The sequence below is a fragment of the Erythranthe guttata genome, chromosome 13, assembly GCF_056151865.1.
Source record: "Erythranthe guttata isolate IM_541 chromosome 13, IM_541, whole genome shotgun sequence".
Lineage (NCBI taxonomy): Eukaryota > Viridiplantae > Streptophyta > Magnoliopsida > Lamiales > Phrymaceae > Erythranthe > Erythranthe guttata.
Window position 1 is genome coordinate 13,583,625 of NC_142545.1, and position 26,180 is coordinate 13,609,804.

At 34.0% G+C, this 26,180-nt stretch overlaps 5 protein-coding genes across 6 annotated transcripts; 2 read left to right on the forward strand and 3 right to left on the reverse strand.

Annotated features, from left to right (window-relative positions):
• Nucleotides 1-4,874: 4,874 nt before the first annotated feature.
• Nucleotides 4,875-7,571, reverse strand: LOC105968511 (ABC transporter G family member 10). The gene has a single exon (XM_088812017.1). It carries the CDS (start codon nucleotides 6,832-6,834, stop codon nucleotides 5,032-5,034), a length of 1,803 nt encoding a protein of 600 aa, XP_088668143.1. The 5' UTR covers nucleotides 6,835-7,571; the 3' UTR covers nucleotides 4,875-5,031.
• Nucleotides 7,572-9,669: 2,098 nt separating this feature from the next.
• LOC105968501 (uncharacterized) lies at nucleotides 9,670-12,488 on the forward strand. 2 transcript variants are annotated; one of them, XM_088811958.1, is made up of 7 exons: nucleotides 9,698-9,824; nucleotides 10,386-10,486; nucleotides 10,617-11,058; nucleotides 11,191-11,505; nucleotides 11,675-11,791; nucleotides 11,955-12,109; nucleotides 12,209-12,488. In XM_088811958.1, exons 2-7 carry the CDS (start codon nucleotides 10,394-10,396, stop codon nucleotides 12,371-12,373), a joined length of 1,287 nt encoding a protein of 428 aa, XP_088668084.1. In that variant the 5' UTR covers nucleotides 9,698-9,824; nucleotides 10,386-10,393; the 3' UTR covers nucleotides 12,374-12,488. The 2 variants fall into 2 exon arrangements, with proteins under 2 accessions (XP_012848591.2, XP_088668084.1); XM_012993137.2 differs by having other exon boundaries at nucleotides 9,670-9,824; nucleotides 10,617-11,505.
• Nucleotides 12,451-14,150, reverse strand: TBL31 (trichome birefringence-like protein (DUF828)). The gene is made up of 5 exons (XM_012992650.2): nucleotides 13,716-14,150; nucleotides 13,459-13,633; nucleotides 13,165-13,364; nucleotides 12,932-13,078; nucleotides 12,451-12,848 (listed from the first exon to the last, which is right to left on the reverse strand). Exons 1-5 carry the CDS (start codon nucleotides 14,069-14,071, stop codon nucleotides 12,491-12,493), a joined length of 1,236 nt encoding a protein of 411 aa, XP_012848104.1. The 5' UTR covers nucleotides 14,072-14,150; the 3' UTR covers nucleotides 12,451-12,490.
• A 2,827-nt stretch (nucleotides 14,151-16,977) lies between these two features.
• Nucleotides 16,978-20,643, forward strand: IPT9 (isopentenyltransferase 9). The gene is made up of 11 exons (XM_088812126.1): nucleotides 16,978-17,450; nucleotides 17,560-17,613; nucleotides 17,809-17,851; nucleotides 18,363-18,471; nucleotides 19,025-19,223; nucleotides 19,310-19,514; nucleotides 19,597-19,688; nucleotides 19,801-19,895; nucleotides 19,971-20,046; nucleotides 20,150-20,289; nucleotides 20,406-20,643. The coding sequence occupies exons 1-11, from the start codon at nucleotides 17,160-17,162 to the stop codon at nucleotides 20,488-20,490; spliced, it is 1,389 nt and encodes a 462-aa protein (XP_088668252.1). The 5' UTR covers nucleotides 16,978-17,159; the 3' UTR covers nucleotides 20,491-20,643.
• A 68-nt stretch (nucleotides 20,644-20,711) lies between these two features.
• Nucleotides 20,712-24,759, reverse strand: LOC105968031 (transcription factor GTE4). Its single transcript, XM_012992626.2, has 5 exons — nucleotides 21,839-24,759; nucleotides 21,679-21,727; nucleotides 21,468-21,563; nucleotides 21,325-21,393; nucleotides 20,712-20,990 (listed from the first exon to the last, which is right to left on the reverse strand). The coding sequence occupies exons 1-4, from the start codon at nucleotides 23,987-23,989 to the stop codon at nucleotides 21,341-21,343; spliced, it is 2,349 nt and encodes a 782-aa protein (XP_012848080.2). The 5' UTR covers nucleotides 23,990-24,759; the 3' UTR covers nucleotides 20,712-20,990; nucleotides 21,325-21,340.
• Between the last annotated feature and the right edge of the window lie 1,421 nt (nucleotides 24,760-26,180).

Genomic DNA, 26,180 nt, shown 5'->3' on the forward strand with positions numbered 1-26,180 from the left:
GTTTCAATCTTATTTTTTTTTTTGAATAAGTTACTACATTAACATTAAGAATATTCAAATATATTCGTTTGAACGTCCATTTTTTATGAATATTCAAATAAATTATCAAAACAAATTATATATATATATATATATATATATATATATATATATATATTAGAGTAAATTAAAATCATTTATTAGGATATTATAATATTATATATGGTAGTTATGGAAATGGTAGACAAAACCGATGGAATATGACAAATCATATTAAAATTTATTTTTTTCAATATTTTTTTAACATTCCAAAATCGGTGCATTAATTGTTAGATATACTTTCATAATTATTTTTATTGTGTTTGACTTTTATATTAACATTTGATTTTATTTATATAATCGATTTGTTAATACGATTTATTACTATTTCAAATAAAAGGCAAAAAAAAAAAAAAATGATATTACCATGTTTGACTACAATATTCCGACAATTTCTATTAATGAGGATTCAGTCCAAATTCAAATAAATGTAGAATAACATTAAAATGTTAACTTATGATCTTCCGGATTTGATTTGAAGATTTTCTGCCGATTTTATACCATTATTTCGTGATTTGATTTAATAAATTATTACAATTAATAATGATTTCCTTAACATGTGTTATTAACTTATTTAGTGTTTTTTTTTTGAAGAACTTATTTAGTGTTTGAAATTAAGTATAAATAATCTCAACCACAACTCACTCATCTCATAATTCATCTACACATTTTCTTATAATCACATCAAACAACGGTTTTCACCCTAATTTTTTTTTCCATCTTTCTACTTTGCATTGTATTATTATTATTTTTTCACGTGTTTGTTTAACTATGTTATAGTGTATTATTTGCTTTGGTATCCGTTAAAATGTATGCGTAAATACAACGATCTAGCTCAGGATTTTTTCTTTTTAGATCCATGGATAGCATCACTTGTGTCATATGCGGCGACATCGATAAGGGAGAAGTCCTCCAATGTTGTGTAGCACGCAACGACACGATTCACTTTTAGTGTATTGATGAATATTCAGTGGATGCACGGGGATATTTTTCGATGATTGTTAAATTGTTTTCGATAAAGAACCATTTGATATAAATGAAGTTAAACATGTAATAGCAAAAAAGGTAATCGTGTATTTATTGATTTGTAATAGGGGTTCCTCTGTCGTTTATTGAATCCATTTGAATAAATTTTCTACATTCTTTCATGTTCTTTATTTTTATTTTTTATGAATCTAATCATATGATACATGTAATTTCATTATTTTCTATTCTTCAAGGAATGATAATATGCATTATAATCTTGAAGTGTTTGATTTGTTTATTTTATGTGAAAATCACTTATTTCTTCATAAAATTAATTAATATAATATAATATAATATAATATAATAATATAAATAAATAAATTTATCTTTATTTATTCATATTATAAAATTTCAAATTTAAATATATATCTACAAGTACATCTATCTCTCTCTCTCTCTCTCTCTCTCTCTCTCTCTCTCTCTCTCTATATATATATGAATTTTGTTTTTCAAGTACACATAGATTTGTAGATATTTTAAATCAAACTCTTCAATATTTATTCTTGATCAGTAATATATATATATATATATATATATATATATATATATATATATATATATATATATATATATATATATATATATATATATATACACATTTGTGTGATATCGAATAAATTTTGTATATTATGATAATTCTGTCTCATTCTTATTTTTTATTTTTTTTATGTGCTCGATCAAAAGTTATATTGTGCTATTTTAATTAATCACGAATTCATCATAATTAATTAAATGTTCTTATACACATTTAATATATAAAACATATATTCAATTACTATTTCTACACTTCCTATAAACAAAAATGTTAATTTTTTTAATCATAACTTTTTAAATATAAATAATAATATTTAGATATTTAAGTATCCAAAAGTGGTATCCTCAAAAAAAAAAAAAAATCCAAAAGTGGTAAAATATGTTTTTTTTTTCCGGCTTGATCTTACACTTCTAAAAATGAGTGAAATACCATTCAAATTACTCTGTATACAATATCATAAAAAAAAGTTTTTTATAAATTTAAATGGTTTAATACTAATATTATTAATTTTTTTAGTGACATATGTTTGGTCAAATAATTGAATATCTTTCTTCACAATTGTTTCAATAAATTAGTGAAATAATTTATAAACTATTAAATATATAAATATTTATTTTTATAATCATATATTTATATATAATTATATAATATACTTAGAGGGTGTTTGGCTAAGCTTATTTTAAACAACTGATAAGCTCTTACGTCCGATAAGATATTTTTTGAGCTGATAAGCTGTTACAACTTATTTTTAGGATTAATTTTTAGAGTGTTTGAATAATGAGCTTATTTCCTATTTTTACTCATTATAAGATCTTAAATAAAAATGTCGGATAGATGTACTTTTTTTAAAAGATCTTATTTGCTCTCCAACAGCTTATTTAAAAAAAATAAGATTTTTTTAAAAAAAATTACCAAACACTTTAGAAGAACTTATAAGCTCTAGAACATCTTATAAGCTCCTTTAAACATCTTATTAGCTTAGCCAAACACCCTCTTAATGTGATATAACATGTCCAGTTAGTTATAGATTTGATATTACATGATATTTAGTCACTTGCTATATTATGTTTAATTAGTTTAAACAATAATTTAAATAAAATCTTAATTGAAAATTGACATTGGAAAATTTGGTTTCTCTTAATTTTTTTTTAATATTTTCAAAATTTATTTAATCAAATAATGAAATACCAACTATCTTAAGAAATAAATAAAATTAAGGATTGTGGTGATAATTCAAATATTAATGAAATTTTACTTTAATTAATAATTCTATATTTTGCCAAAATTATTTAAATTTAGATTGATGTACAATCAATATTATTATAATTACATTATATGTGTAATCATTGCTTGAGGACTCATTGCTTTTTGCTGTGCTTGCACATTCTTATCTATTCAGTAAGGTATTTTTTTCTTCTTAATCCTTTGAGCTGATACATGTATTTTTATCAAAATCTTCATATTTGCGATTAGATTCAATGATTCGTTTCGAGTTTTCAATGTTTCAATGTGAATTTAATAAAAATCAAAATATAGTGAATTCATCATTGTTAGTGTTAGTGTTAATAACTTAATATAGTGTTAAGATTAAGATTACGATTGCTATTAATATTAGTATTAGTATATCATTAGTATTAGCATTAGCACTACCATTACTATTAGCATTAGGATTATCATTACTATTAGTATCAGCATTAGCATTAGGATTATCATTATAATTATTATTAGCATTATCATTAGAATTAACATTAGAATTAGCATTAGCATGATCATATGCATTATCATTAGTATTAGTATTAGTATTAGTATTAGTATTAGTATTAGTATTAGTATTAGTATTCTTAGTATCATTTTTAGTAACAGTATAAGTAGCAATTTCAATACCAGTATCAATATTGGGTTCAGTATTAGTATCAATATTAATACGAGTATCAGTATCAATATTAGTATGAGTATCAATATGAGTATCAGTATCAGTATGAGCATGATTATCAATATTAGTATCATTAATAGTATCAGTAGCAATATCAATATTAGCATCAATATCAGTATGAGTGTGTGTATCAGTATAAGTATAAATATCACTATGAGATGAGTATCAACGTATCAGTATGAGTATATGTATTAGTACCAATATAATTAGTATCAATATGAGTAGCAATATCACTATCAATATCAATATTAGTTTCAGTGGCAATATTAGTATCATTATTAGTATCAATATTTGTATCAACATCAATATCAATATGAATATTAATATGAGTGTACTTATCGATATTAATAGTATTAAGTATGAATATCAATATTAGTATTAGTATTAATATCAAAATCAATATCAGTATCAGGTTTAGTATGAGTGTAAGTATCAGCATGATTATCAGTATTAGTATCATTATTACTATCAGTAGTAGTATCAATATCAATATGATTATCAATATTAGTATCAACAGTACTATCAATATTAGTATCGGTGTAATATCAGTGGTATTAGTATTAGTATTAGTATTAGTTTTTTTTGTTATTAACCCGGAATAGGCGACTAATATTACTTCCAATGTTGTTTACAATTAAGTTTTTTAGGGAATATGAGGTACATCATAAAAATTGTATATGTGATTCAAATAAACATTTATTTTTTGTATTATTTATAAGCATAATTATTTTATCGTGTTAAGTTTATTTGCAGTTTATGCTAATTTTATTGTCGACTCCACTGAAGCTTTTTTTTTCTTTTCTAAATCAATGTACTTTAGTATAAATTGTATTTATTTCTTACACTTTTAGGTGATTTGTGTTTCCGTATTGTGTATCACTTATTGCATTTGAACAATTAAAAATGTGCATGTTACTTGCAAGGTATTAGTTGAGTTATAGGCGATGTCAATGCATGTGTTGTAAAATACTACTTTGATAATTAAATTTTCTGTTAAGGATGCGAGCGTATGGGATGGGATAGTAGTACCATTTGGGTCAAATAATGTATCTTATTTTCATATCACATCTTTTCGTATTTTATATTTTCTTTATCATTTATTTTGTTTATCTCGGTACTTAAATCAAATGAAATTGATATTGTTTAAAAAAAATAGATTATACCGTATTATATATCGACCATTCAAAATTTCGTTCGATTATTTTATCTAAAAACGTATTTTAATTTTTTATATTAACACCATGCATCACATAAGAATGCTCTTTTTATTCGCAAAGGTGTTTGATTTACATTATCAACGTGTTTTAGTCATTGAAAAAATTGAATTTAAAATTAATCCTCGTGCATCGCACGGGTGAGTTACTAGTACAAGTATAAAATGAATATATTTAAAGAAAAAAATTCCCAAATATACCAAAAAAAAATATAAATAAATAAATAAAGAAAAATGGGAATTATTTCAATTTCTGGTTCTAGAACTTCTGTACCACAAAACGCAAAAACAGAGAACTCTATAACCAAAAACAAACCCCAGCATAACACCCAGATTACTCCATTTCTTCGTTTTCTCCAAGCCCTGCCGTTTCAGAAACTCATCCCCACCCACCACCGCACATCCGCCGCCGCCGTATTCATTTATCACCAAGCTCTCAAAAGGGTATTTAAAAAGGCTCAAATAATGCATAAACATCCAGTAATCCGGTATACTCTCCTTCTCAATAAAATACCCAGAGAACAAGAAGAAACACCCCATCAATCCCGCAGCCACCGACGTACCCATGATGTAATTCGGCACCACCGCGCCGCAGAACGCCGTGAACGAATTCGACATCAGAACCACCGCCCACACCACCAGTGTGAAGTACAGGAACCCGCCCAAATCGGGCCTCAGCCCGACTAGCCAATACGACGGCGTACTGTAGAGAAGAGCCACTAGTAGCAGAAACGGGAAGAAGACGATTGCGTTCGCTGCAACGTACGATGATACTCTGTAAGCTCCGGCGAAAGTCTCCCTCATGAAAATTGTTCTCTCCTGCAGGAAGATCGGCAAACCCTCGGTTGTGGAGGATAGCAGGAAACTGAGGCTGAATGCGAAGAACCCTAATCGGGTTTGTTGGGCGATTTTGCTCTGATCGTTGCTGATTTTCATGTAGACTGTACCGAGTATGATTCCGACGAAAATTGATTGCAGCACCCTCGCCGCGAAAAGCTCCTTTGTCCGGAAAATGTTCTTCCCGAATCTCTCGCATAGGATTGTAATTTCTCGAAATTGGGGGTTTTTTGTGTATGTGGTGTTGTTGTTGTTGTGATCGATGGGTGAAAAGTTCCCGCCTTTATCTTGATTTTGATTTCTAGTTTCCGAAATTTGTATGTCTCCTCCTCTGTTTGTGGTTTCGATTGCGAATTCGAGGACGTTGATGCGAGGAGGAATACGGTGGCCTGAATCCTCGAGACTCTCTCTGAGCGAATTCAGCGAGCCATGGTGAAGAACACTGCCGTTGGAGAGCAAAACGAGCTTATCGAATAGCTCGAGAATTCTGAATCCCGGTTGATGGACGGTCAAGATTACCGTCTTGTGCCGATCGCTCGCCATTAGTTTCAGGAGCGAGATGATACGGAGGGCTGACGCTGAATCCAATCCGGAAGTTGGTTCGTCGATGAGTAAAATTGTGGGGTCGTGGACTAATTCGACCCCGACCGAGAGCCGCCTCCTTTCGCCGCCCGATATCCCGCCCGTTGCTCCTCCTCCTCCGCCGATTCTTGAGCTGGCTATATGGTCGAGGCCGAGCTCTTTCATCAGCTTTTTCACACTTTGATAGGTGGCCCTCCGGCTGCCATCTGGCAGCCGGAGAAGGGCGCTGTACGTGAGAGTTTCTTGGACGGTGAGGAGTGGGAATAGGGCGTGGTCTTGTGTGATGTATCCCGATAATCGGGGGATGTTTCTAGGGTTTATGGGATTGCCGTTGGCTAGTACTTGGCCAGAGAACTTTCTTGGTGGGATTTTTCCGGCGAGGATTTCGAGCAGTGTGGTTTTTCCGGCTCCACTAGGTCCGGCGATTGCTGTGATTTCTCCCGGTTTCGCCTCGAGATTGACATTCTTGATGATGGTTTTTTTGGGCGATGTTTTGGGAGTAGAACAAAAAAGCCAACTAAATTCGTCGTACGGGATCTCGCAAGTGTAGGTCAAGTTCTTGGTTTCGATTGTGTAGGGTATTTTCCGGTCACCGGAGATTATCGCCGGTGTCTTGATAGGCAACTCCATAGAGTAAAAAGTGTGAAATTGGAGCAAAGTAAAGGAATTGAGAAAGAAAAGGTTTTGGTTTGTGAATGAGGAAGGGAGGATAAAAGGGGGATGAGCTAACACACCAAACTTTAGTTTATATGATATATATCTTTTTGGTCAACATTGGCTTGACTTGTTAGTGTTTCTTGTGGGATGATCAAATGAATTTTGAGGATTTGTTGAGAAATGCAGAGAGAGAGAGAGAGAGAGAGAGAGAGAGAGAGAGAGAGAAGAGAGAGAATATGGTTGTTGCTGTTTTTGCAGGTAAACAATATGTTGACCATGCATGGTTGGTGTTGGGACTCTCTCTCTCTCTACTTAGATTTTTGTTTAGTATGTCCTACATTTTGGTAGTCTGGGTCTACGTATGCTACATCTGATTATTTACATTGGATGTATTTGATCTGTACATTTGATTAAATGACCACCTACTAAACATAAACACACATACGCATATCTACGATTTAAATCCACCCAATGTAAATAATCAGGTGTAGCATCTAATTTTATCCTTATAACGGATGCGAACCTGAAGCTTTGTTCTCGAAGTGAAGCGATGAATCATGAAGAACTCGATAGATTTGCAGCTGAATTACATTGGATATTTGCGGTTCGACGTTGTTTAAGGCTAAAAAGTAGGTGTTTTATTTTTCGTTATAATTTCTTTATAATATTTGAAATTGTATTATTTTTAGTTGGAAAGTTGAATTTCAACTCAATAATTTGGTTGTTGTTGGAATTTTCAGTTCAAGTAGCAATAGGCTTTACCTATTTTTCCTATTCGTGGTAACGTTCATATTTTTGTAGTTTAATAATTGAGATAACTAACTAGACACTCCTTATTTGAAATTTAAATAGGTGAGAATTCATTTTGTTAGAAGGATATATGTATAGGTTTATTGACTAATAAACTAATATATACTAAATTAATTTATTAATGTATAAACATAAATATATGGAAATAATTATTTTGAAAATTGAGGTAACAAATTCTACGCCCTTTTTTTCTCACGCCTCTCTCCTCTCATATCTCTCAATATTTTCTAATTGATCCGGTTCAACAAACAACAAAAATAATTAGCAAATACATATTTAACGTCACAAAACTGTTATAATATATTAATTTACTTGCTACATATTTTGGTACGATTTCATCACATACATTTATTTGCATATTTTTTTCGATATTATTTCTGAATATCTAGTTATTTTGTCCATCAAATTTCATAATTTGTCCAAGTTATAACTTATAACACTAAAATGTAAATTGCATGCAACTACAAAATGCAAATTGCAACGTGTTACAAGCTGCAACAACAGAATAAAAATACAAAAGAAAGGATAAACAAAATAGACATTAGCTTTTATAATGTTACATGTTCTAACTTTTGTGTGGAAGAATGTCTAATGTTGGTGATTGCTTAGTCTTAATTACAAGTTTATTACTTTGAAGTTTCTTTCTTCTTGAAAGCTGAATTATTAGGTAACGATGTAATGAGTAATCTATGGAAAGTCATTTTTTTTCTCTTCCTACATTTACAACAATAATTACTTCAAAAATTCAAATGTAGTATTATATCATTAAATATGTTTAAAAACTACAATAACTATAGTTTAAATTAACTAAACACTAATATCTTATTAACACAATTTTATTTTCTTTCTTGAAAAAACTAAATATATAATAAGTGACCATAATTACATTATTTATATCTCTATAAACGAAAACAAAAACCCAAAAATAAAATAAAAAATGAAACTGAAATGATTTGTGCAGGCACAAATTAAACATTCAGGCACATTTTTTACCATTTCTCAAAAAACAAAAGGTAAAAAACTCAAAAAACTCTCTCTACCCTTTCGATTTTCGTTCGCAAAGCCCGTGCAAATCGTCAACAGATCGGAGGTAATTTTTACGTTTTTACGATCCTCTTGTTATGTAGATTACGAATCCGAAAAAAAAACGAAAAAAAAACGATACTTGGGAACGCTCGCGCGATTTCACGCGAGCGCATCCACTTCGCTCGCGTAAAATCGGGCGAGCGTTTCAATTTTAATTTTTTTTTTTTTTTTTTTTTTTTTTTTTTTATAAATTTATTGCTTAAAAAACCGGCTTTTAAGTTGCTCGCGTGGATTTACACGAGCGCATCCACTGCGCTCGTGTAAATCCACGCGAGCAACTTAATTTTAATTTTTTTTTTTTTATTTTTTTTTTAATAAATTTAATAAACTGCATTTATTCTGCTCACGCAAAAATGCACGAGCATTTCAACAGTGCTCGCCTGATTTCACACGAGCACTGTTGAAATGCTCGTGCATTTTTGCGCGAGCAGAACCAAGTAATTTTTTTTTTTTTTTTTTTTTCGTTTCATTATTTAAATGTTTTTTTTTATTAAATGAAATATTAATAAAGTGTTTATTTAAAATGTAGAAAGGTAAATAGTTATGGTAAAAAGGTAAAAAACCATGGTAAAAAAGTGCCTGAATGTTTAATTTGGCCTGCGTATATCACTACCCAAAATGAAACAATGGAAATTAAATTCCTAATTTAGTTTTAAACATATACATATGGTATTATTATATACACATTGTTAAAAATTTGGTAATAAAGTGACTAATTAAATATTTATACAAAAATCAAGCTAGTCGAACTCGATCAATAACCCACTCAATTAAATTTCACCCAAATTGAATTGAATTGATAATCAAGTTAAACACAGTTTTCTAAAATTTCCAGAAAACATTCAAATAAATATGAAAAATAATATAAAAATAAATAAATATTTAACTACACTTTTAACCAAAGAGTACCGCAAGTACAAATAAATAAACAACCAGGGCCTAAAAAAACAGTTGTAAATAATCTGAAAAACCTATTAAAAACCCTGGTTTAATAGAGCACGTCACCTGCATAATTCTCTCTGTTTATGCTTCTCCTTCATCACCAGGGTTTTGCCTTTCCCTTACTGGTATTATTTCTTCACTTTCTTACTCGATCCTCTTTATTTTCTCTCTCTATATATATATATGATGATGATGATGATGATGATGATCAGTATATATATATATATATATCTGGGTGTGCGCATATTTTTTTTGAATTGATTGAATGCTATTTGGTGTGGCTTCAGAATCTGAGATAGAAATCAAATAAGTGATTAATGTTGTGGATTAGCTTTCTGACAGACAGGTTTTTTTTCGTAAATTGTTCAAAAAAAAATGATTCTTTCGTATGATGGTTTTCTGAATTCTGTATGTATACGGAGCTGTTTAGATTGGTGTAATAATGATTTATTTTTTTAAAATTATTTAGTTACCAAAAATTTAGTAATTTTGCATCAGATTAATGGACTTTCTTGTTTAAGAAATTAATGTATCTTTCTGAAGATCGAAAAATTTCGCGAGTTTTTAATCGTAACCGATCTTTGCTGACAAGCATATGTTAATCGTTAACCGATCAATTTTTTTTTAATTTTTTTTTAATTTGAGGGATCGAATCCTATTGGTTGTTCGTTTCGGAAACAATGTAGGTGTTGCAATGGGCATAGACTTGAAAAATTTACCATGGGCTGGAAACGTATACAACCAGCTCGAGTCCCTTGTTCAGGATGTCGATGAGTTTATGAGCCAGGTTTGTTTCTTTTACTACAAGGCATTGTGTGTTTATCATTGAAAATAGGCGACGGGTTATTATTTTATGCCTGTAATTCTGTATAACATGCGTAGTTCAAGCGGTTAAAATTTGTTCGGTTTTTGTATAGGACCCTGTGAAATTGGTCGAAAACCAGATGCAAAATGTTGGTACGAATTTCAAAAGAATATACTCTAATGTGTTGCAAGATTTATTCCGTTTTGAGGACATTGGGGACATTGGAAGCCCTAAATCACAGTCAGTGGACCCTACTTGCATTGATGAAGAACAGCCGTCGGTGAATCAAGATTCCGTTGATAATACGGAAAACTCCGATGCGCCATTGCCGATTGAATGTACGCCTCTTCATGCAGATTCTTCACAAGAATCGGAGACTTGTCAACAGCATTTGAGAGAACATGAACATAGTGAAACTGTCATAATGAATGAAATATTTACTGAAACCTCTAGTCAATGTGATGAAAATTCCAAACTAGCCATTGAAAAGGAACAAGGGAAGGAACAAGGGGTTTTTAACGAACGGAAAGGGGACGATGGCCCTTCAATTGAAGGTGAGTGGGTACCTAATAATATTCCGAGCTGTCGTTTGTCTTTGTCTGAGATTCAGTTACGGTTGTTACTTGCGTATTCAAGTTTTGATCCATATTATGATGAATATATTGACCTGTATGCACCACAAGCAGAAGAAGAAGGTTATAGTCTTGAGATGGATTTACCCATTGATTTGGCTGATGGAACTCTTTGTCGCAAGTTCTCGATGAAAGATACTTTTGATTCGTCGAGCTCTATCCAATTACCTGCAATTGTCAATTGTGATGATGACGATGAAGAGATGGGGTTTACGAAATCCACTTATTCTACGTCCACAAAGTGTTCTTATACTTTGGCAATCGAGAGGCCTGAAAACATCTCCCGCTTTCCTGCTGAACCTGATGACTTTGCTTATGAAAGGAAAATCGAGGACATGCTTCCTTCTTTTCTACTCTCGGAATTATACGGTTTGGCATTTCTTTTAATCACTAACTTCTTCATAGATATTTAAATAAAGCTTTATGTAACTCATTTTCTTTGTTTCCTTTCTCTAAAATCTCCTCACGTTTCTGTATCTCTTAGTTTCTTTTTCTTCCCCAGTGATATGTTCCTCAACACAAACTTATACTTTGGCAGGTGGTAGTTCTTTCCCGACAGATAGGCCAGATTCTCCACTTGGTTCGTTTGAAACGAGGCATGAACAATCGTACGAACATGATCAATCAGAAACTGCAGTAATTCCATCTGAAACTGGTAACTATTAGCTGCCACCTAAGCATTTATTACGAATCTTTACATTGGTTTGTCTAGGCTTTGACAGTCTTAACTAACTCGAGAATTTTTTTTGTTGAACAACGTTAGTACCAAATTTCGAATACATACACTAATTTGTATGATTATCCTCGCTACTTTACAGGAACCTCGTCCGAATTTGGTGTTGGTATTGATGATGATAATATGGAAACAGTGAACCTCTCCCCTAAAGTGAAGCACAATGCGACAAGTGTTGGCTCGAACGTTGACCTTGCCCATTCTGCACCTCGTAGAAGAAAAGATTTCAAGTATTTTAAGGTATATCTTCTCTTTGCACTTGTTTATAAAAACCGTAAAAAATAAAAAATAAAAATATTTTCACAATTAACAGAAATCCGTATTTTATTTCTTCACCAGAATGTAATACAGGGTGCATTCACCTCTCAAAAGAGATTGACCAAGGAATACGAGCATTTAGCCGTACTGCATGGGGAAATTGATTTGGAATCAAGTCAGAATTTCGAGGCAAGTTCAATAACCATTCATTCGGTTAAGAGTGAATCCGACTGGGAGCTGCTCTGAATGTTAGTTTTTTCCATTAATCGTTTAGACAATTGCCGATAAACGGTATCTATTTACGATAAAGCTAAAAGCTACGGTTTTTTTTTTTTTTTTGAGAGAAATTTTTTATTACTATTATTACTGTGCACGATAATCTTGCAAAAGAAGTGCATACAGAATTTCATTCCACGTATCGGGCACTCCAGGTGAGCACCAGTGAATGCAATCAGCGTAATTTTTCGGATCGGATCTTTGTTCTTTAGTCAATAGCTTGCCTTTTCTTTCCCCGTAAATCGAAGTATGACCGTCTTTTCTGTATTCAGACAGCTGTGTAATGTTAAGCACAGTTACCTTAACTTTTTTTAGCTTTGCAAGAACATCTTCAACTATTCCCATTATTTCCAGATTCGAACCGGTTCCCCAGTACTTTGATCCTTCAACGGGTCCCGTTTCGTTGAAGCAGTTGCCTTCTGTTCCAGGCTTCCACTCCCAACTCCTACACACCAAATATAATTGTACATCTTTTGTCTTAATTTTTTTTTTATTTAAAGAAAAATGAAAAGAAAAACGGAGTCTCACCATAAGTGTGTGGGCGACATTGTTGTGAAAAAGATTTTCTGAGTTTGTGGATTTATTCTCGATTCGATCCAATTTGCCCAAGTTTCCATTGCCAATCTATATGCAGTGGTCACATTGTATTCTTGGATGTTGTCAAGAGATCCATATCTATAAAAAAAAAATCTTTAATCGATTTTTTTTTTCCGGAAATCGGGATTTAGAATTCAGAATTTTAAGACAAGGAGATTTATTACGTAGCGTTTATGGTGGGTTTGTACATCCACCAAACGTAGCTCTCGAAGATCAAAATGTCCGCCCCTTCCCACTCTCTGCTATGTTTAGCCACTGAATCGAGTTTCACCAAACGCTTGGAAACAGTGTGATTCGTAGCGTGGTCGGATATAGATTCGATTATGAAAGGTGCCCAATAATACTCGATTGTCGCATTGAATTCCTGAATTTTGAAATTAATCCGAAAAAAATAGGTTTATAAACAACATAATCTATTTGTGTTTTTTTCATTCTTTACATATATAAATATTAATTACCTCTACTCTGAAAACTTTCCTTGGAGGTATTCTATGAAGAGATGTCTTTACATAACTAGGAATTGCAGAGTGAACTAAACAAACCATCGACTCGAACATGCCTCGTTGCACTGAATCTCCGACAAACATCAGCCTTTTGTCCCTCACCATCTCAATCATTTTCAAACCGTCGAACCTGGTGGTTATATATATATTTATTTATTTAATTTAATTTTGTTCATTATTGATGAATAATGTTTAGTTAGTTTATATATTACCTCGGCAAATTGCATGCATTAGGCTGCCACCTCAAATTCTGGTAGAAAGAGTCAGGCCTCCCGTTTTTCAGACAAGTCGTCTGTTTAACTAAAAACGGACAGCTTTGTTCACTGTACAGAGGATAACTTGTGTTGTCCGTAATCCATTTGCCTTCGAATACGTTGCAATTATCTTTAATGGTTTCCTTTTCGGAAACTTCGATAGGCACTCTTATTGTATACATATGCCGGAGAAGAATATTATTGTTGTTGTTCCTCAGATTATCCAGTATCACACGTGTTGCACCTAGTGTCAGCAGTGCCGCTAGTGCGAGGCGGAAGAGGAGGTCGATCTGGTGGTGGTGACGTGTCGTCATGGGTGGTGGTTTGAGGGCGGAGCAGTGGTGGGGGCTGGTGGTGGTTTTGCAGTTAGTGTGGTTGTTTTATGTTGTGTATATATTTTCCTTGTGAATGAAGGCTGTAGTGCAACTACTGGTTGGTGAAGTTGGAAAGTGTAACAGAAACTAAACATTACTTGGAATGTTTGTAATGAATTGATGGAATTGCATTACATTTAGTTGGTAGTTTATTTTTATTTTATTTTATTTATTTTTTAATTGGTCAACATAAAAATTTATTTTGGCTTTCAAAATCTTGATTTATTTCCCTTTAGTTTCTAATAATCTTTCAACTATTTCGTTTTATTCAAATAAAATCATAATTTTCGTACTTACTGCTTCTTTTTATTCTTATAATATTTGTCACTTTGAGTTGTTGCGCATAGATTACAAAAACCAATAAATATGCATGAATTATAATAAACAAAATATGAAAATTACTAAAATACTCTATCATTAGTTGTTTATCAACTAATTATTTTTCAATCTTTTATTTAATTAAGAGTGCTAAACGGTAAAAAAAATATTGTATTTAATGCATCATTAAAATTCTAAAGTTACAAATAATTTGGAAAAAGTTCTAAAGCAACAAATATGTTGGGAACTGTACTTGACAGTGGGGTTATTAAAATCTTATGATTTACGGTTCAAATCTTACAATTCGAGTTCTACCTTAATCGAGTCGAATCTATGATTAAATCTTAAATGTCAAAAGACAGGTTATATTACGATATACGATTCCATTCTTACGACTCACAATTTTTACGATTTTAAGAAATTGAAGTTTACTACATTTTTCATGATAAAATTCAATTAAGAATACTAGACTTTAATTATTGAAAGAATCAATGGTCATGAAGTCGTAGTAAATAATTAAAATAAAGATGTTATGTGGAGTGTGAGAACACTTGACATAACATGTAGCGGGATAATTGGAAAGACACATAATTTAGTATTAACAAGTAAATAATTCTGGGTTGTCTTCAGAGGCGAAATATACTTATATAAACAGTATTACAATTTACTTGAATACAAAAGAAAAGGAATTAACATTTCTTACACAGATCCTTCGTACAATCAAGTCTACATTCTTCAACACAAACTATCAGATTTCTAGACTTACAAACTATGTACTCAAGATGAGTACTTACAACAGACTTTAAAAGGGATATTGATACAAACCTCGCCAACCATGTGACGAGACCCGATATCAATATTTCGGATATCAAAATCCCGGACCGTCCTAAAGAAGGAATCAAAAGGGTGTATGCGAAGACGCCACAATCGATTGCGAAAGTTCGATTGATAAGTCGGGGTGAACAAACGGAATCCACCGATATGTTCGAACAGTTCTTAAAGAACCAAAGAAAATAAACTCAATTTAAATCATCAAAATTCGTTCCTATAAAATAAGCCAAATTGGCAACCTATTTATAAGGTCTAAAAAGACTCCTTTTTTACAAGGAAAATGACTCCTACCTAAACTATAATAAGGAAACTATTAAATAAACAAATCCTAACCATAAAGAACTCTAAAATAATAAAAACATAATAAATACTAAATTAAAAACGTGCATAAATAAATTAGATAGCTTGATCTTCAAGTCGGCTTCTCGGTCACCCTTCTTAACTCGCGACATTGGGCTGTGCACGTGCATGCAATTAAAGCTCAATTTCGACACTGTTCCACTTCGAATATCTCTTTGCTCAAAACATGAAAGTTGTAGATCTCTCAGTTAGCTTTCCGAATCATTTTTAATCAGATTAAATGGACTTTATAGATCTCTCGGTTAGCTTTCCGAATCATTTTTAATCAGATTAAATGGACTTCAGATGCGAGAGTTATAACTCGAATGGCAAACTCTGCCAGAATAGGCGAGAATCTCGGATGCATGGAATTCGACTTGTCCAACGAATTCTTCTCTTTCTTTTCTTCCAATTCCAAACCATACACATCTCAAACATTTGATTCCAGCCTTTCTTCTCCAAGGAAAACTCGAATATCCTCTTAAAACTCGTACGCTTGCGCTTCTTCCAATTCTTCATCTTTGAGGTTATTAGGATCGTATCATACTCCCCCCTCTTTAAAAGGATTCGTCCTTGAATCCGGACAGATATAAAAAGGAGCATATAGAAACCATCTTTCACGATCATCTTCAAACAATTGTAGCTCATATGGTCTAGAATACTCCAAAGTTGATACACATAACATTCCCACTGAAGTATAGCTAGTCACATGGGTACAACCAACTCCATCAATAATTAAACTCGAGTATACACCTTCATCGCACTGTGTAGGAACAAGACAATCTTCATGTATTGCATCACCAACTTCATCAGCATGCACAATTGGAGTTTGTACTCCGGTTAGTTCAGCAGTAACTTCGATGCATGGCTGAATTATATCAGATATATAAATAACTCAAATCTATTTTTCTTATTCTCTCCTTAAAAGCTCTCATTTTTCTCTTCTAAACTCCACAGTAGAAATGGCAATGTGGACGAATATTTATAGATTTCAGCACGCGTCCACAACATGCACATATTAAGCGAGCAACCAAACACTAAGATAATAAGTTTGTGGATTAGTCAAATAAAATAAATATTCAACCACTAATCCATTATTAATAAACCCTTAACCCATGATCTAAATAAGGTTTTATGAAAGCTAAAAATGGCATAAATGAGCTTGTATTAGACGAGTATTTATTTATATTTAATTCAGTCAATTCTTTATATTTTTTTAAATTTATTATATATACATTTGTATATGCAATTAGAGTTTATAAATTCTAAAAGAAATAGTTTATTCTTATTTCACTATATAAGTTCATTTTAATATATATTATCTTTAAAAGAATTAAAAATTTACGATTTACTATTCTGATATTTTTATAATTCGATTTGTGATTGGATCTACGAGTTAACATTTCTTACTCATCAATGAATATAATGTAAAGAAAACGTTATATTTTTACAAAGGGTTTTTAATTAAAATGAAATTAAATATTGGAAAAATAGATATTTGAAAGAGGGAAGCAAATTGCAGGTTTTTTGTCTACCAAAAATGATGAGTGGCTTTAGAGTTGGAGGCTTCCGGATGAGTTACCTCCGCCTGCCTCACGCGGCGGAGGCGCCGCTCGGCACTGGGGCCACCCTCCTCCTCCTCCGCCCCTCACTGCGCAAGGCATGTAGACTCTTCGCCACCACCTGCTCGGCGGCGCCGCCCCCGAAAAGGAAAGGCGAGCGGCAGAAAGTAATTGTAATATCCGGTCCTACCGGCGCCGGCAAAAGCAGGCTCTCATTGGAACTCGCCAAACGACTCAACGGAGAAATCATCAGTGCTGACTCGGTCCAGGTTTTTTTACCCCCCCTGTCAATTGTCATTTATTTCCAAAAGTATTTGAGTAATTTCTTAATTCATTAATTCATTAATTCGTCTGTTGGTATTGGAATATGTGTGGCAGGTATACAAAGGTCTTGATATTGGGTCTGCAAAACCTTCAATTGACGAAAGACAGGTTTTTTTTTTATTCTTTTTATTTTTTTATTTTATTTTATTTTATTTTATATATGTGTATATATATATATTACATTATAGGTTCAAACATGATAAATGTAGATTTATACATTGATATGTAGATGTGATTGTACGGAAATTGTTAGATTAAAATCGTTTGTTGTTTCAATTTCCCCTTTGTTTGGTATATTGACAGGAAGTCCCACATCATTTGGTTGACATATTGCACCCATCTGAAGGTAAAGTAAATGGCTGCTCGATAGTTTTGAATTTTTTTACGTATTTCGTCTCGATGAAATTTTCTGCCGCGGATACAAAGTCTTGCTTGTGTGATGTTTTTACTTTATTTTTGGGTAAATACGACCCTCGAATATTTCCGATTATTGAGAAAGCAATTTCAAGAATGCTTAACATCATTTTAACCTTTTTTCGTTATTATCATCCATTTGCTGGTCATATGTTAAGACTTATAATTCGTATTATCTCCTAGTATAAGTATTGTATGTAACTAAATTGAGTTTGCGTTGCTAATTTAGTCACCGTTAGTGAAATTAAGGTAATTTATAAGCTGTTGTTTATGCAACTACTAGAGTCGGATCTCGTAACCTGAAAACCGACACTTCAATGAATTCTCGTTTACTTTGCTACATATTTGTAACATTAGATATAGTTACAGATGTTCACGAAGGGCCATTGGAGTATAAAACATCTGTAATATAACTTAATACAATAAATTATTTTGATAATCAGATTATTCAGTTGGAAAATTTTACGAGGATGCAAGGGAAAAAACAGAAGAAATTCTTAGTAGAGGTCGTATCCCGATAGTAACAGGTGGCACAGGGTTGTACTTACGTTGGTATGTCCTTTCTATTCTATTCACCGTCTTCTTTTTAACTTGGGTAAATTACAACCACCCCTTGAGGTATGGTCAAATTACGAAAACCCCCTCCTGTTTGGGTAATTACAATCACCCCTCTCAATTATAAATCTTCTTACACGTCCACCCTTGCGGTTTCAAATTTAGTGAAATCTTCTTGATTATATGGAATATTATCACTTTTGTACCCGTTTTATCCCATTCGAGCTCTAGATTTTGAAGCAAAATGATCATAAGATGTGTTGTTTGGCTTGTATATACAGATTGTGGTGCATCAGAAACTGTATTTTTACACAAAACGAGTACAAACTAGAGCACATTCAACAAAATTTAGATGATTATGTTGAATTTGACACCATAAGGATGGAGGTGTAAGAATATTTATAGTTGAGGGGTCCAAACAAGAGGTCGATTTTCATAATTTGACCATACCTCAGAGGTGGTTGTAATTTACCCTTTTAACTTCTATTGGTGCCTTCTTCGTTTTTTAAGTATGACTTATCCATTTATGCCGATTTATAAATGTTGTAAGGTTCATTTATGGGAAACCAGATGTTCCGAAAGCCTCCCCAGAGATTACATTTGAAGTGCACTCAGAGCTTGCGGTTTTGCAGAGAGACGGTGATTGGGATGGTGCATTGGATTTAGTAGTTAAAGCAGGCGATCCGGGTGTTCGATCTTTGGCTGCAAATGATTGGTACAGACTACGCCGTAGACTTGAAATTCTCAAGGTTGACTTTTGTTTGCTCGATGGTTTTTGACCGATATTCCCATGTTCGAATAATGTGTGAATTCATGATTGTTTTTACTCGTGCAGTTAAGTGGTGCGTCTCCATCAACCTTCCAAGTGCCTTATAATTCTTTCAAGGAAAAGTTTGAATCGAGTGAATTTGACTCAACTGCCGAAAGTCGAGAGCGGAATATAAAGGATTTGGACTATGATTTCATTTGTTTTTTCCTCTCGACCCAAAGGCTTGATCTTTACCGATCGATTGATTTCCGGTGTGAAGATATGCTTTTAGGTAAACGAGCTTTCTGCCTTATATGAAATTATTCAATAGTGGCAAGAATGTAATTTCTATAAGTGTCCTTATGCTGTGCCAGATGATGGGATTTTGTCAGAGGCGAATTGGCTTCTTGATTTGGGCCTAATGCCTAATTCAAACTCTGCAAGTCGAGCTATCGGTTACAGACAAGTATGCTTTTAATAGTTTTATTTTTTCTGTTAAATGAATTAAATATCGGATCTTTGCGAATTCATATAATAGAAGGATGGTTTGAGTATAGTTTCGTTTCGCTTTCCCTCAGGCTATGGAGTATCTGCTAATATCACGAGAACAAAGGGGTTGCAGTTCGTCTAAAGATTTCTACTATTTTCTGACTAATTTTCAAAAAGCGTCCAGGTATTCGTTTTTTTATTTTTTATTTTTTTAAATAAATTATTCTGGAATAATAACTTTGAATATTAACATGTGCAGAAACTTTGCAAAAAGACAATTGACATGGTTTCGAAACGAACCCGTCTACCAATGGATTGATGCCTCAAAACCGATGGTATGCTTAGGCATTGTAGACAGCCGAATAATTCATAGGTGGCTGTCGAAATATCTTGTGGTCTTGTCAACAAACTGAACTCACCCGTTTTCCGTAACTGCAGGAACAAGTGGTGAACTTCATATGCGACGCCTATGAAGACCAAACAGGGGAACTTAAAGTACCTCGATCCCTATACATGGACAAGGATATATCGAACCAGAAGGAAGTCCGATTGCTAAAAGCTTATCGCACGAAAAATAGGTTTGTCTGATAAATGTTTTGCACCTCGTACATAAAAAAGAAACCCGAATAATTATATAGATAACATTGTTTTTTTCATTCACTAACATGGCTCGGTTTTGCATGTGAATAAAAAGGCATTTCAGCTCGCGAGAAGATTGCGACGGTATTATAGATTGGGTGAGGAGAACTCAAGGAGAGCCCACTCTCTCCGTTTGTTAGAAACAACACGGCACTTTTTGAAACATGTAGTTTCGAGTTCTCTCTCTCACACACACACATAGGTGTGTCTTTTAGAGAGAGAGATTTTGCATAGAATTATGTACTCTGAGGTATGATTTTTTTATGCATCATGTTTTCACTTTGCCAGAACAACTCTTTGCTCGTAAATTTCGATCTGAAATCTCTCAAACTACTCGAATTGACCTGTAAAAAAGAAGAAGAAAAAGAAATCCCTCGCAATAGCTTTTTATAACTAGAAATACGTAACAAGCACATAAATTTACATCGGCTACATTCTGCCGTCACCATCATAACCAATCAAAAATACATTCTTTCTAACAGAAAGAAAAAAAACCTCCTTACATATTACACGTTCAAATGATGGTATGAATGAGATGTTGGAGCTGTCACAGACCTACAAAACATCGAAGAAAAAAGGTACAGCATTTCGCATCGAACCATCATTTGCAGGACAAATGCCTTTTGATCCATCATTGTTCCTGCAATGTACAACAAACTTCTCATCAAATTTGCTAGTGTCAAAAGTCAACTCTCGATGCCGAGTGTACCAAAAATACCATTCCTACTTGAAGAAATGGTAAAATAAATTCTTTTACAGGCACAACTCTGTAATAAAGACTGCTTTTACTTTTGGTTCTCCATAACATAATTGAAAATAAGATTGACCATGATATTTCCCTCCTAAAGACGAGCTATAAGTAGCACAACCAACAAAAATGGATTGGAGAATTTTTTTGAACTGTGGAACTGGTCGACAAAAGATTTCTGAAACCATCTTTGACTCAGAAAACAGTATACCGATTGCTCCAATACCTTAATTATTATGCGTTCATGTTTGTCCTGCATCTGATCCATTCTCAGAGGAACTGTCGCTATCCGAATCTGTAAGTTAAGTAGAAAACAAGGTCAACATAACTAGAGTCGAATCATACAGAAAGAAGAGAATCAACATTTACCACTCGAAGATGATCCATCACTGCTGGAACTACTTGAACTGCTGGATCTACCATTATCGCCTTCAGCGGCACGAGGTGCAGCACTCTTCTCAAGGGCTTAAAGAAAAAGGAAGAAACTAAATGTCAGGTTTCTGCTTCGAGAGTATAATTAAACCATAGTCCATACGATGAATCCTAAACACGAGAATCAAAAACAGAAGTAGCTTAACACCTGTTCCATTTTCAATCTGGACTTCAGCTACTACTGCACTTGTCGGGTTCTGCAATAATGTGAATCATAGATAGTTTAATGCATCTTGATAGGATCTGAAGATCTGAAGAGCACATGCAACAAAACGCAACCGAAAAATGAAAGGTCAACAAGCTCTTACCGTCAGTGCAACTGTTTGATTCGATGCCGATCTAGCTTGCAGCGCAAGTTCGGCTTTTCTTTTATTCTTGCTCAAGCTCTTCCTGAAGTTCGACACAAACCTATCGAGCTCCCACAATGTCTCCGCGTCAACATTGTCGATGTCCACCTCAATCTCATCGTCGTGTTGAGAAAGTGCGGTGCTCCTCTTCTTGATGATTTGAACAATAGCGTCGAGTTTTTCGGTGGGCAAGCTCTGAAGCTTTGTGCTAAGCCTTTGCTTCTCCTCGTAAGTCATGTCCCGTTTATCGAGATCCTTAGCTTTAGGTTTCTTCGGAACTCGCCTCCTTCCAACGTGGGTTCGTTGACCTTTCGGGTCAACAGCCATAGCTGTTGCCATTGTATCCGGCCTGTCGAAAGTCCTCATATGAGGAGCAGAAGGAACGTACAACGGAAACGGAATAGCTGGGGCAAAATGCGTTTGAGAGGGAGCATTTGGTATTTGGTATTTCAAGTAAGGATTATACTCGGCTTCTATAGCTGCCCACTTCTCTTCAAATACCTGCGATAATTCTTCGGCCATAATATGAACATCCTGCCCTTTCGGATTATAAGTCATGGCGTTTCGGAAAACAAGTCTCACATCCTCGGCAAACTCCCTCGGAATCTTGTACCAATTCTGAGAGAGTCGAGTCTTGATTGTACCGAAATCCATAGGGTGTTTAATGATGTCATGGTAATCGACCAACCCCATGGCCTTGGCATCCACCGGCTCGTTAAACACCCAAGCGTGCTTGTGCTTCATCAACTTCTGAAGTAAGCTGCCACAACTCCGAAAGGCCTGGTTCCTACTCTTGTCGAAACCAAAGCCGAACCGCATTGCGTGGTCCTTTTCTCCGTTGTGTTTCCTCCCGTTACTCGTCTTCAGCCGTTTGTTGCTCTCGGGCGGTAGTCTGTCCTTCCCCAGAAGGAACTCCGACTTTCTGTAGTACTGATTGGCCTTTGGAGTTCGTTTCTCCTTCTCAAGAAATACACCGGGCCCGTGGTCGTTCTCCATTACTGCAATAGTGAGCTGCCTACTGTACGTCCGCGGTTCTCGATTCCGTGTGGAGCCCACATCAGAATTCACTCTCGATAATCCGGTAGGTCTGATTTCCTGGTGACCCACCATACCCATATCTGAGTCAACTCTAACCAACACCCTCTTATCTACGAGGTCATGAAGTTGACTATAGCTATGCCCGCCTGCATTACCACCCTCGATACTAATATAATTACTATTACTAAGATTACTACTGCTAATCTGAGTGTTACATGAAGAAAGCTGAAGCTCCTTGGCTTCAACCTGTTCGACTAATCTCCTAACCTGATCGAGCTGAAACTCCAGTTTCGTAGTAAGCTCCTTAATCTCGACCTTCGATGTTTCTTTAACTAATTGAAATCTAATCTTATCATCGTCTTTCGATATAACCAGGGGCTTGACAACTCCATTCACCGTTGGGATTGATATCAACTGCCCCTCGTTATCTGAGTCAATCCCGATGGGAATCTGCGCCGATGCACCTTCTCTGCCGTTTGACAAACCGTTCTCACAGGACCGAGGCGACGACTCTCTCAAATTATGGGCTTCGTTACCGTCGTTGAATTGTTGCACTTGATGCTGAGTCGAAGAAGTGTCGACATTTTTCTCCACTGAATTATTCGAGGGACTTTGTTCTTGACCCAGTGACAAATCAGCATCTTTGCCTACTAAGGCTTCCAGAGGCTGGTGCAGTTCATCATCCGCGGCAGAACGCCGCGGAGGAGTGGCGGTGGGATAACCGCCAGAGGTGATGGGTGGAACAGAGGCGGCTGCAGAATCCTTGTGGCGGTCATTGAAGTCCTCGGAGGCGGAGGCGGTGGAAACCTTGGCGGTGGAGGGGGAGGCAGCGGGGGAAGAGGGAACGTTGGTGGGCGTGGGGGTGGTGGTGGGATTTGGGGTGGTCTCACGGGCGGCAACGGCGGTGGGGCTACCGGCCGTTGAGGCTTCGGTGGCGGCAGTATCGCTATTATTGCTGGTTCTATTGGGTTTCCGGTTGATTCTTCTAGTATAGACTTTGCGATTTTCGTTCCAGCGGCACCTTTCTCTCCAATTCAAATCATCACTAGAATCCCTTGTAATCCCCGAATCCATACATGTAATCACCGATTGGGATTATAAAAACAAAAAACCCTAATTTCTTAAAAATCGAACCTTCGAGAACCCTAACATGACCCGAATTCCAGAAACCTAGGGTTTCAAAAACCCTAGAATAACAAGACGACGAACATCACTCACTGCTCAGTACATCAGCAGTAACGATTTCACACAATAAATTGGAAACACTAGCTAAATTAACCCGGGAAAAACTGACGCTTTAATACATCAGCAGATCCAATTTTTTTTTTTTTTTATCACAGACTAAAAAAATCCCCAAATTGAAGAAGAGAAACTAAAGATCTAATGGTAGAACAGAAAATGAAAAAGAAAAAATACCAATTTTTTTGAAAAAACCGAGATAAGAGCCAAAACTGAAGACAGGAATTAGGGTTTGAGGTACGAGGGAGCGCGATCCGAACGAACTCCAGTCGATTTTCTCTCTCTAGAAAAACATATGTTTCTCTCTCTAACCGGTCCCGTCGAATGATATTTTTTTTTTTTTCGGGCGGCACAGTTGCTTCAAATCTCACGCGCTTTTTGACTAGTTACAAATGGGTGTGAGGATTTGCCACGTCGCACGCGAGCATTATCGATAGCCACGAGGATCCGTTCAATTCGTTGCATGAAACCACGCGCTGGCTGTGCGAAGATGATGGAGTTTTGTACCACGTTTTGACAATGCTGTTTCACGATTGGCTTTTGCTACATTTTGTAACTAAATAATAAATAAATAAAAAATCCTTTATTTTTAGCGAATCTTAAATAAAAGTCGTTAATCGTTGTACTTGTATTTCAGACTATGTAAGAAGGAAAATCTTGTTTCATACTGCAAAATTACTACATCTTAAATTATCTTTGTACTTCTTTTTTTTTTTCTCTTTTTTCTTTGAGAATAAAATATGCTTCTTGTACTTTGATTTTAATTGTAGAGACTTTATTTTTTTTCAATTATAAATTGATTTAAACTATTTTTATAGAGAAAAAAAACTCATTATGTATTGTTTTATTCATGTCCTAGTATTATTAATTTAATCGAAGCTAGGTCTATTCCTATTACACCTTAAGTTTGGTGAATTTGATTATTAAATGTAAACCTCGGTTGGCCTTGAATCGATTAGTAACAGTGTTGTTAAATTATGCATAAAAAAATTGATTTTCTTGAGTTTCATTCGCGTTTGATTTGAATAAAAATTATTAAATCTCAACTCAACTAACTTTAAATATATCTCAGTTACAAATTTTAAGTTGAATAACATTCCAACAAATTAAAATAATCAATGATTATACTAAATAATAATCTAAACAAAAATACAATTTTTGTTATTTTCTTTGAATACCATATAAAAATGAATGGGAAATATTGCTAATTTTGAAAAAGTCAAGTGACAAATGACTAGGTATTACGACCTTTTAGATAGACGATTGGCATATCTTGGTTCAACCAATAGTCTGCATTCTAAAAGTTCACAAATTTTACATTATCTCAGTTAATAGATAATTCGCATAAATATATTTCATTAAAGCACTATCAAATTTCAAGAAATAATATACTCTCTCTGTTCCATAATATCTGTCTCTTTTGAGAATTTTTTTTGTTCCATATTATCCGTCACTTTACAATTCCAATGCTGCATTAATTACTTATTTTTAAATTTTACCCTTATTAACTGTATAGCACTCTTCCTGCATTAATTAATAAACAAGGGTATTTTGGTCCATCAATATCTATTTTTCTAAAATCAAGACATATTTATTGAGATTCTTAAGATTTGTGTCAAAGTGAAAAACGACACCTATTTAGGAACGGAGAGAGTAGTAAACTTTGGTACAGTAAATGTCAATAACTCTTCAAATTAATTATAGTTAAGCATGCATATTATCTTGAAAGAAAAAACTTTGAAAATAATCAAAATTTGAGGATTAAAAAAAGGTTAAATTACGGCTACCCCTAATGTAAGGTCAAATTACGAAAGAACCCCTCATGTTTGGGTAATTACAACTACCCCTCAACTATGAATCTTCTTACACGTTCACCATGGTAGTGTCAAATTTAGTAGAATCTTCTGGATTATATAGAATATTCTCCAATTAATACCTCATTCGAGCTCCGTATATGAAATAATATGATTATATGATGTGTTTTTTGGTTTGTAAATATTAGATTTGATATGCATCAAAAACTGTA

What these genes read in the sequence shown, in the direction of transcription:
- LOC105968511 (XM_088812017.1), bottom strand. Translation starts at nt 6,834, where the DNA reads ATGGAGTTGCCTATCAAGACACCGGCGATAATCTCCGGTGACCGGAAA.
- LOC105968501 (XM_012993137.2), top strand. Translation starts at nt 10,394, where the DNA reads ATGGGCATAGACTTGAAAAATTTACCATGGGCTGGAAACGTATACAAC. An exon ending in TCTACTCTCGGAATTATACG is followed by an intron (nt 11,506 to 11,674) that starts GTTTGGCATTTC and finishes ATACTTTGGCAG; the next exon opens with GTGGTAGTTCTTTCCCGACA. An exon ending in AAGATTTCAAGTATTTTAAG is followed by an intron (nt 12,110 to 12,208) that starts GTATATCTTCTC and finishes TTTCTTCACCAG; the next exon opens with AATGTAATACAGGGTGCATT.
- TBL31 (XM_012992650.2), bottom strand. Translation starts at nt 14,071, where the DNA reads ATGACGACACGTCACCACCACCAGATCGACCTCCTCTTCCGCCTCGCA. An exon ending in GGAAAGTTTTCAGAGTAGAG is followed by an intron (nt 13,365 to 13,458) that starts GTAATTAATATT and finishes TTCAAAATTCAG; the next exon opens with GAATTCAATGCGACAATCGA. An exon ending in AAACCCACCATAAACGCTAC is followed by an intron (nt 13,079 to 13,164) that starts GTAATAAATCTC and finishes TTTTTTTTATAG; the next exon opens with ATATGGATCTCTTGACAACA.
- IPT9 (XM_088812126.1), top strand. Translation starts at nt 17,160, where the DNA reads ATGATGAGTGGCTTTAGAGTTGGAGGCTTCCGGATGAGTTACCTCCGC. An exon ending in GAGCTATCGGTTACAGACAA is followed by an intron (nt 19,689 to 19,800) that starts GTATGCTTTTAA and finishes GCTTTCCCTCAG; the next exon opens with GCTATGGAGTATCTGCTAAT. An exon ending in GCTTATCGCACGAAAAATAG is followed by an intron (nt 20,290 to 20,405) that starts GTTTGTCTGATA and finishes GTGAATAAAAAG; the next exon opens with GCATTTCAGCTCGCGAGAAG.
- LOC105968031 (XM_012992626.2), bottom strand. Translation starts at nt 23,989, where the DNA reads ATGGATTCGGGGATTACAAGGGATTCTAGTGATGATTTGAATTGGAGA. An exon ending in CCAGATTGAAAATGGAACAG is followed by an intron (nt 21,564 to 21,678) that starts GTGTTAAGCTAC and finishes TTTTTCTTTAAG; the next exon opens with CCCTTGAGAAGAGTGCTGCA. An exon ending in TGATGGATCATCTTCGAGTG is followed by an intron (nt 21,394 to 21,467) that starts GTAAATGTTGAT and finishes CTTAACTTACAG; the next exon opens with ATTCGGATAGCGACAGTTCC.